Here is a 10,279-nt window from a genome sequence, read left to right as displayed (position 1 = left end):
TCGAAAGAGGGAGGGGCAGCATCCCCTCTAAGGGGAAAGGTTCGTCCACTTGGTTTGCCAGCTGTGCCTACCTCTCCCCTCCCAAAGACGTAGGCTGAGCCTGCTCATCCAGTGCCAGTGTTACAGGTGGTACCCACCTCTACCCTCCAATTGCTGTAGAAGGCGCCCACCTCTCCCATCCCAATGTCCTCCCTACCAGTGTTGCAGGCTTGCTTGCTCCCATTTTCCTGGCAAAGCTCACTCCCCTTCTTTTTCGACGGTAGCGGCTGCACTGCTGGCTTTGCCTGCGCCTTCTTAACGGCAGAGCCAGTCCCTTTTACAGGCACCACCAGGCCAGAGGTTGGTCTCTACCGCTAATAGGTCTAGGTGCATTCTGTGACTTCTCCAAACCCTAAGCACCACGATTAAGGTCCCTCGGGGCTTGGCCAGCAGGTTAAGGGGTAAACAATGCCAGCCACGTGAAGAGAAAGCTCAAGGACAATGCCAGCCATGTGGTGAGAAAGCTGAAGGACAATGCCAGCCACATGGAGAGAAAGCTCAAGGACAATGCCAGCCACATGGAGAGAAAGCTCAAGGACAATGCCAGCCACGTAGAGAGAAAGCTCAAGGACAATGCCAGCCACGTGGAGAGTAAGCTCAAAGACAATGCCAGCCACGTGGAGAGAAAGTTCAAGGACAATGCAAGCCACTTGGAGAGAAAGCTCAAGGACAATGCCAGCCACGTGGAGAGAAAGCTCAAGGATGATGAAAGCCACGTGGAGAGAAAGCTCACGGACAATGCCAGCCACGTGGAGAGAAAGCTCAAGGACAATGCCAGCCACGTGGAGAGAAAGCTCAAGGATAATGCCAGCCACGTGGAGAGAAAGCTCAAGGACAATGCCAGCCACGTGGAGAGAAAGTTCAAGGACAATGCCAGCCACGTGGGGAGAAAGCTCAAGGACAACACCAGCCACGTGGAGGGAAAGCTCAAGGACAACGCCAGCCACGTGGAGAGAAAGCTCGAAGACAATGCCAGCCACGTGGCGAGAAAGCTGAAGGACAACGCCAGCCACATGGAGAGAAAGCTCGAAGACAACGCCAGCCACGTGGAGAGAAAGCTCAAGGACAATGCCAGCCACATGGAGAGAAAGCTCAAGGATAATGCCAGCCACGTGGAGAGAAAGCTCAAGGACAATGCAAGCCACGTGGAGAGAAAGCTCAAGGATAATGCCAGCCACGTGGAGAGAAAGCTCAAGGACAAAGTCAGCCACGTGGAGAGAAAGCTCAAGGATAATGCCAGCCATGTGGAGAGAAAGCTCAAGGAGAAGTTGGAAGAAATGAAATATTTCAATATGTTCTTGTACCTGGGGAAGAAGAAAAGCACTGAATGATCAGATGAGTAACACATGGGGGATCCCGAGAAGAAGCCCCCTTGCTGTGCCCTGCATTGTACAATAGGGAACTGGGGGATGACTCTAGGGGTCACTGCCACTGTTGAGCCGCAGGTGAGACCTTTCCTGAAGGAAGGTTTGTGGGAGGACCAGGAGGTAATACAATGCAAGGATGATGGGCACAGGAACGACGGGTGGTGTTTCTATGATCAATGCTCCCACCAACCAAACGGGTTGCATCTTTCCCACGGGTGCGATAAAGTGCACAACACGCGATCACTGAGCCCTTCAAGTCAAGCCCCAAGCGAACGGCGAACAAAAGGACGGGTTCGGAAGGAAAGGGATCTGCTATGAGTTTGATTCTGCTGGCTTGCCCACAGGTCAGCAGCTATGCGGGTTGGCATCTCAGAGTGAGCTGCAGAACTTCAGGCAAGGATAGGGGCCAGTGGGAGGGAGTCCCCATAATACGCCAGCCAATGAGGGTTTAATGTAACAGTATCAGAGAAATGCCAAAGCAGATAGAAATGCCAGGGCGACCCAATGGTACAACCTTTCAGCTTCGCTTACCAGTCATTCTGCCAAGATTAAGAGAGGCCTTGGAGGGTTACCGGCCCCCTTCATTCCGTCAGCGCCAGGGTCGTAATGAGGCCCAATGTGTTTCAAAGCGCTTCAAGGCAAGGGAGGGATCAAGGGAAAATACAATGATATTCTTACCGGCCATGAACAGTAAGGATGTGAAATTAACTAGGCCTGATGACATTTCAGATAGTGCAAGAGCTAAGACATAGATAATGAAGGGAGGGGGAGAGTGGGATGGAAATGGAAACAGACAGGCGACTACCGTACTAGGCCTGACGACATTTCAGGTAGAGCCGGAGTAAAACAAAGGTGAGGGCTCCTGGTAGGGGAGGAACAAAACAAGAGACTATCATACTAGGCCTGACGACATTTCAGATAGTGCTGGAGTGGTGGGCATGGGGGGAAGGCATAAAAACAAGTAAGGGGAGGGGGAAGGAGACAGACGAGGTTGCTATCATACTAGGTCCAGGGACAATTCTGATAGAGTAAGTGCATAGAAGAAAGTAAGGGGACGAGGGGAGGAGATAGGACAAGGGAGAAGGGGAGAGGAGGAGAGAACAGAAAGTAAGCAGTCAAAAAGAGTGGAGAAGCAAGAGGGGAGAGCAAATATAATTGCAGAAGTCAGTAGTAACACACAATGTTGCAATCCAGGATACAAGATGAAGATGGGAACAGCATGATTCAGGGCCACCATGAGTACAAGATGCAAAGGAAATCCAGCATGAGAGTTGAGAAAGAGAGACGCACCGTGAATGAACGAAGTCCATAAAAGTCAAATCCAGCATTGGCCACAAGACGGGGATGGTGAAACCAGAATATATCAGGACAGACACCTGCAGAAGTAGGCTGGAGGGGGGGAGCAGGGTAGAAGATTTTAGGGTCCTGCTGGCTGGGTAGAAGCGTCAGTAGCCAACAACCTTTTCATTTCTGCGGATAAAGCTAGAGACAGCAAAACAATAGTCCTGACTGCCAGAGAGCTGTGCTTTCATGCAGCAGTGAGAGCATGTTGAAGAAGTAACAAAGTGACATTGGGTCAGTGACATTAACACACTGGGAAGCTACACTTTGTAACCAGAGTGATTCTGATAGGTCAGCACATTTCCAGGAGGCTGGCTAGAGCCACTGTTGACCTCAGACACAGGAATAACTTTATCGGGTTATCATGGCCAGTAAAGTAGGGCCTGGAAGTGTGGGGCCTGCATTTAAACTGGGTCTCTATGTGGAGAGGTGAGAAAGTGAGCTGCTCAGCTCTGGAACTCCACCATGTTGCAGTGGCATTGCTTGAGGTGCGCCGTGCAATGTCCAGCTGAATGGCTCAGCAGGGGTTTGAGGATGGACATCAACTTCCTGAAGCTGTTCCCCATCTTGGTTGCAATAATGATCTGGGGGTGGGAAAGCTTGCCTTTTTTCCAGGTGCTGAACAAGCAATTGGCAAGTTGTCCACACGTGTTGTGCCTTTTGAGGGAAATTGGTGTTACACTTCCTAAAATGTAATGTCTGTTTTGCAGCTAAGTTTGTGGAGGGGTCCAAGAATCTAATTGTGGATGCTTTGTCTCATTTCAAGTGGGAAACCTTCCAAAAACTGGCATCAGAAGCAGGAAGAGAGATGTTGCCATTTCCACAAAGCCACTGGAGCAGAGTTGTTCAACTCTAGGCCTCGAGGGCCGCAATCCTGACTGTTTTTCAGTGTATTCCTCATTAATATTCATGAGAAAAAAATTGCATGCATTTAGAATCATTCTGTGCACATTTATATCATGAATATTAATGATCCTCAAAATCCGATATGCTTCCGGCCGTTTTGGGCCTTGGGTTGGACAACCCTGCACCGGAGCATTGGTGTCCAAGACTGAATGAACTGATGACGCTGTCTCTGTCTAAGGAAACAAAGGAGAGGTTTGCCGCTGGCATGCACGATTACAGGAAATGGTATAAGGCACCCTTCGAAGGAGATCTATTGGTTGTTGGAAAAAAACGTACAGGCATATTTAATGTCAGATCTAGAAGCCGCCGTTCTAGTCAAGCGAGTAAATCAGTCAAGAAAGTGAAAGACCAAAGGCAAGGCTTTTTAGGGGAGACATTACAGGTTGTCTAGCAAGAGTATGTTTGGATGGCGTCGAATGCCTGTTTTTGTGGCTATCTATGGCACCACCAGGGTAAGGCCAAACTGGCAGAGAAGGAAAGAAAAAGGCACCCCAGTAAGGTGGTGCTAGTGGAGGTGTTGGGCAGAGCAGGACTTAATGGATTTTAAATTTCCAATATCCAAGACAAATCAGACAGGCTGAGGGGCATGGGTAGCTCTGGGAATGGAGAGGTCAAGCCACACTGTCCAGAGGCAGAACCGGGGGTCTGCTGATTCATGCGGTCGGGTCTCTTTTTTTTTAATACCTTCTCAGCATTGTGATGAGGACGTACTTGACTGACGCTGGTCTTGATGTGACAGACTAAGGAAGCCACTTATTGAAGATTGGGTACAGGTTGAGGACTGTCAGAAGCGGCCTCTGTGACGCGATGCGGGAGCTGGAGCTGGAGGTCCGGGGAGTGGGAGAACGCAGGAGCAGAAATCTGTGGAACGAGCGAGTGAGACAGAGGAATTCCTCCAGAGCTCCGCCAGTAGTCATCCAGAGATGGTTTTGGGTTTGGCTTGAAAGCCTTGCCTGCTAACCAGAGGGCTACAGGTTGGCCGTTACCCTTTCAACGCTGTGCGCGTGTGCAGCAGTAATGGGTGAGTGACCAGTGAATGATCAGTGACCAGTGTCCAGTGTCCAGTGAGAGACCTGTAAGCCTTTAAGCTTTATCCCTCCCTTCCACATAACGCTGTCTGCCAAGGGCAACAGCTGTGCAGGGTGCTCCTTGGGTGGCAGATTGAAGCCCATAGGCGCCCAATGGTGTCGTGCTGTGGTGCAAGTTCATTTGTACCACGAGAGTAGCCAGTGAGCTGCTCGGCTTTGGGGACTGCGGACTGATAGTCTTTGACCCACATGCTATGGTGACTAGCGCATGATAAACGAGATCTTGTTTTCTACTGTAAATCGGTCACCTTCTGCACTGTTCTCGGTGACTAGCTGTAGTTTTAGGCTTTGGGGCTGCAGACTGATAGTCTTTGACCCAAATGCTATTGTGACAAGGGTATGTCAAACAATACCTCGATTCCCTCTTCAAGTCGATCACCTTCTGCACTGTTCTTGGTGCCCAGCTTTATTTTTAGGTAGATTTAACCTTTTTGGAAGTGTTTGCATTAAGTGCCCGTCTGTTTCGCCAGGATTGAGCCAGATGTGCACCTCCTAGACTTCGAACGGACATTTGTGGACTGAGAAGGCTGTTTTTTCCCCCTCACCTTTTGCAGTGGTAAATTTGGGATAAATCCAGAGCGCCTTGTGGAAGTGCCTGCCAGAAGCAAGAAATCATTAGACAGGTCTCCGTCATGTCTGCCCCAGAAAGAAACATATGATCTCTTTTCTAAGTCAAGAGTAAACCCACTCAATTCTAATATAACCACATGAGTAGAAATAATTGATCTTGAAATAGGAGGAGGTGGGTTAGAACCCATACTTCATGCAGAAGTAGAACTGCCAATGGTGGGAAGGACCAAAGTGCTCGACTCTCTCCCAGTGCCCCGGAAGTCAGCAACAGAGGTAGAAAAAAGGGTGAACATTCCGACACTTCCCACCCCTCCTCAGATACCTGTGGCAGTGCCCCCTCAGAAAGAAATAAGGGGCATTGCAAATAACTCACATACTGATCTGACTCAAATGATGTGTAGTGCTGTGGAAGAAGCCCTTAGAATGCAATGGAGTAGTGTAAAGACTAATACATCTTTAAAACCAACTCATTTGGTAGACGTGGAAGTTGAGAAGGAGGGGCAGAGTTCAGTGGCGACAGAGAAATTGTTGGAGAAGCCCTCCATCATCATCCCAAAAATGAGTTTTCCGTGCGAATCCTCTGGGTTGGGGAAGAGTCTCATGGATCCAGCAACAAGGTTCCTCCTACCAGAGAGACTCTGGGGATTTCTGATTTAAAATCCCCCCCGAGTATTGGGGGCCCCTCCATCAAATCAGCCCCCAATGATGGGCGTTGCCGATTCTAGGCAACCGAAAAACCTTTTGGATACCGATTTGAGGGATGTAATGTGGAGAAAGCCATTCATCTAGATTTCCTCAGTATTCTCCTCTATCCTCTTTTTGACGGTGGCAGGCAACCAGCATTGAATAGAAATAGAATTCTCACCCTCATAAATGATATACCATCTCTGGCGGGAATGGCCTGCTCAGATATTAAGAGGGTAGATTTTATTCATCCCCAATGTTATGACCATGTGAGGGTTGTTTTTCATTCTCACCTGGTGTTCCAGAAACTATTAGCTGAATTAGATCAATTTAATAGAAGAGGCTTTGATGTATTAATTTTTGGTGATGGCTCACAACAACTGACCGACTGCGCCATAAATGACGCTTCTAGGCCCCTCTATCCAGGGTGGTCTGTCCAAATAAAGACCACAGAAAATGTACCAGAGCAAGAAACAAGTTGGCAATGGCTGGCACAGAGTGTCCGAGACTCGATTTCGAAATTACAAACTCTCAATCAGCACTTTTAGGTTCAGAGAACACTCTTTCCTTAATTAGTTGGAGTTCGAGGGGGCATTCTTATTTGTCCTCCTCTTCTGAGTTATGCTGCAAACTTAAGTCGAAACATTTAATTTGCATACAGGACTCCTGGATGTCTAGTCCAGCACATTTAGACAGATATGAGTAGCTATTAAGATCAATTGTGGCCTTCAGGTAATAGAAATCTATAGAGAACCACATTTCGCGCTGGGCATTTTATTGGGGGTGAAAGACTTTCTGAATCTGTCATATATCTTATTGTGGAATGTATACTGGACCCCAGGACATGATTTGCACACTCTTCTGGTAAAAATGGAATCAATTATGGAAAATTGTGTTTTACTCTATCCCGGGGTGCAATTTATGGTGCTTGGTGATCTCAACACTAATATGAAATCCCTAATAGATGATACAGAAAATCCCCACGTAGTGCCTGCAAACATAATCTTGGATAGGCCCTGTAGAAATGATCTTTTTTTTTTTAAAGGTTTTTATTAAATTTTACAAACAAACAAACAATAAAACCAAACAAACAATGCATGTTCCAACAGTTTCATTACACTTTTTTTTTTTTTTTTAAATTCCTAACCACTACTCCCTCTACCCCACCCCCCTTGCAAGTCTATTGCATTGAACCTTCAGTTTCCACACCCTGTGGTTCGGTCTCCTCCTCCACAGGCTCAGTCGGGTCGTCTAATGACCCAAACAGTCCGGCTATCAGTGATTTCCAGGCCATCAGGGACTCATTCTCCTCCTCCCCCCCGTTGCTACACGCTTCTTGCCATGCCATGGTTTCGGCTTCTGCCCATTTTTGCAAGTCTTTCCACCACACCTCTATCCTCGGCACATGGCATGACTTCCATCCCATGGCAATCCTTCTTTTTGCAAGCACATAAGCCAGTTTGCTTGCATGCCTGAGTTTCTGTGGTCTGGGGAACCCCCCGAGCAGACAGGCCCACACCGTATCCACTACTATCTTGACCCCACTTCCTTCTAGTTTCTCTTTTACTCCCCTCCAGAACCTCTCTATGATCGGGCATGACCAAAACATATGCACCATGCCCGCGCTCTCTTCATCGCACTTGGGGCATGCTTGCCGACCTGCATTCTCGAACCTCGATATCCTCCAAGGCGTCATATAAGCCCTGTGTGTTATGTATAGCTGTATCTGTTTCAGCCTCATGTTTCTAGACACCTTCTTATGATACCCTTGCACCCGTTCCCACATCCCATCTCCCATTTGGGCCCCAACCTCCGTTTCCCAGTCCATTCTCAACTGCGTGACCTCCTTCCCCACTTTAGACATCAACATCTCATACAGTCTGGAAATCTCATGACCCCCCTCAGCTATATCATATATCACGTCTATGGTGGTGTCCAATTCTTCCTCCAGCACAGTTTCAGGCCATGTTCTCTTAATCCTCTGTACCATTCTGTGATACGTAATGTACTGGCCTTCGTGCAACCCAGCTTCTTCCCGCAGCCCCTCAAAAGTAACACTAGAGCCCCCCTGCCAAATATCCCCCATCGTTGCAACCCCAACCGGTTCCCAGTGGGTCTGGAGTATCAGTCGCAGCTGAGCGTCTGTCCCTGTCAATACAACCAATGGCATCTGCGGTGAGCATGGGGGCGGGTCCCCCATCATTTTGCATGCCCTGCGCCACGCCTTCCACCCTAATAGCATCATTTTAGGGCACACCACCATTTCCGCCCTGGGTGCCCACATAACTTCTTTCAAATAAAAAGGTGCACAATCACGCCCAAACAGCCTAAGTTCAGAGGTCTCTTCATCAGATAGCCATTTTGAAACATACTGCAACTGGCTCGCCACATAGTACGCCTCGTAGTTGGGCAGCTTTATTCCCCCTTTGTCATGGAAGTTCTCAAGCTTCCATAACGCCACTCTGCTTCGCGTGCCATGCCACAGAAAGTCCCTACACATGCTATTCAGTTTGGTAAAGAACACTTTAGGAATCAGGTACGGTATATTCCCGAAGTAATGTAGGAGCCTCGGCAGGACCACCATCTTTAGCATCGCTCCCCGCCCCATCATCGCCAAAGGCAGCTTTGCCCAAAACTGCATGCATTTCTCAATTTTTTGGATTGCCACCTCTGTATTACACCTATGCTCCTCCCCAACGGTGTGATATATGTCTATCCCAAGGTACCGAAAAGTACTAACCGCCCACGGTACCTGTAAAACTGGTAACCTCTCCGCTGGAACCCCTATATACCCCCCCAACGGGAACAGGCTAGACTTCTGGGGGTTCACCGCTATGCCGGATAGCACAGCGTATCTCCCAAGCACTTCCAAGTACTGGAGGTTCTCCTCTGGAAACCGCACATACAGCAGCATGTCGTCCGCATATAGGGAGATCAAATGCCGCTCCCCGTTCACCTCGATGCCTATGGTGTCATATCGTTGCCTCAGATAGATAGCGAGAGGTTCCAGGTCCAGTATGTAGAGCATAGGAGACCACGGGCATCCTTGCCTACTAAGCTGCCACCTCTCTGATATCACAGATCCTGTCTTTACTCTGGCCAGCGGTTCACTATACAAAATCTTCGCCCACCTTACATAGCCAGGCCCTAACCCATAGTGTTTCAGGGCCGCCAGCAACCACGGCCACTTGACGGTGTCAAAGGCCTTGATCGCATCCAAGGACATGATTGCCATTTCCTCATCACTTCCACTGCCAAACTCAATTATCCTCTGGAGTCGCCTATGATTATTGGTGATGTTTCTATGGGGGACATAGCCCGTTTGATCCGGATGTATTAGCTTGCTAATGACCCTCTTCAGTCTATTTGCCAAGACTGCAGTTAATATCTTGCCGTCTTGGTTCAGCATTGACACAAGTCTAAAGGAACCACAGCTACGCCCAGGTTTATTTGGTTTAGGGAGCGGTACTATGACAGCCTCTCTCAGTGACTCCGGTAAGCGGTCCGTCTCGAACGCTTCGTTTATCATTTCTAGCAGCGGGGGGAGGTCCTCTTCTATATATACCTTATAAAATTTGCTTGGGAGCCTATCTGTCTGCGGGCTCTTACTAGTAGGCAACTGCCTCACCACCTCCCCCAGTTCTTCCAGGGTAATCAGGGAGTCCAATTCCTCTCTTTCTTCCTCGCTTATCTTGGGCAGCCCCATATCATCAAGCGTTTCCTCTATCATTACACGGCTACTTTCCCCATTTTCCCCGTATAACACTTTATAATAATCAACACATGCTTGATTAACTCCTTCCTGGGTGTCCTCTACGCTACCATCTTCCCTCTCTATAGTTCTAATTGTGGCTCTGGGGGTCTCGCTCTTATATAACCACGCCAAAAGTCTCCCCGGTTTATCACCTCCCGCATGCTGTCTCTCTATGTACTTTTTATAATTAAGGTTACACAACCTCTCCCAGTATTCCGCACATTTTTGCTGTAGCTTAAGTATCAAATCTAGTTTCTCCGCTGTATCGTCACCGGCTTTTAAGGCCTCTTCCAATTTTGCTTCCGTCTCCCTCAGTTCAGCCGAAACCCCACCCTGTAGGCCCTTGGATTTCGCCATGGCCGCCCCCCTCATGACAACTTTAAAGGCCTCCCATAGTGTCCCCGCCGAGTCCACACTCCCAGTGTTGGTTTCAAAATAGTTTACTATCTCCTCCCGCAAATCCTCCCTTTTTTTTTTTGTTTTATTTATTTAAGCATTTATCGCAAATGAATACAATTTTTGCTTTTGAT

At 48.4% G+C, this 10,279-nt stretch overlaps 1 protein-coding gene across 1 annotated transcript; it reads left to right on the top strand.

Annotated features, from left to right (window-relative positions):
- The first annotated feature begins 524 nt into the window (after nucleotides 1-524).
- Nucleotides 525-1,370, top strand: LOC138579815 (apolipoprotein A-IV-like). Its single transcript, XM_069650045.1, has one exon. It carries the CDS (start codon nucleotides 525-527, stop codon nucleotides 1,368-1,370), a length of 846 nt encoding a protein of 281 aa, XP_069506146.1.
- The last annotated feature ends 8,909 nt before the right edge of the window (nucleotides 1,371-10,279 follow it).

The sequence above is a fragment of the Ambystoma mexicanum genome, chromosome 3p (genome assembly GCF_040938575.1).
Source record: "Ambystoma mexicanum isolate Mex_15411 chromosome 3p, UKY_AmexF1_1, whole genome shotgun sequence".
Classification (NCBI taxonomy): Eukaryota; Metazoa; Chordata; class Amphibia; order Caudata; family Ambystomatidae; genus Ambystoma; species Ambystoma mexicanum.
Note: the sequence above shows the minus strand (reverse complement) of the source record. Positions and strands in the feature narration are given on the sequence as shown.

Coding starts and splice junctions, on each gene's coding strand:
- LOC138579815 (XM_069650045.1), top strand. CDS start 525: ATGGAGAGAAAGCTCAAGGACAATGCCAGCCACATGGAGAGAAAGCTC.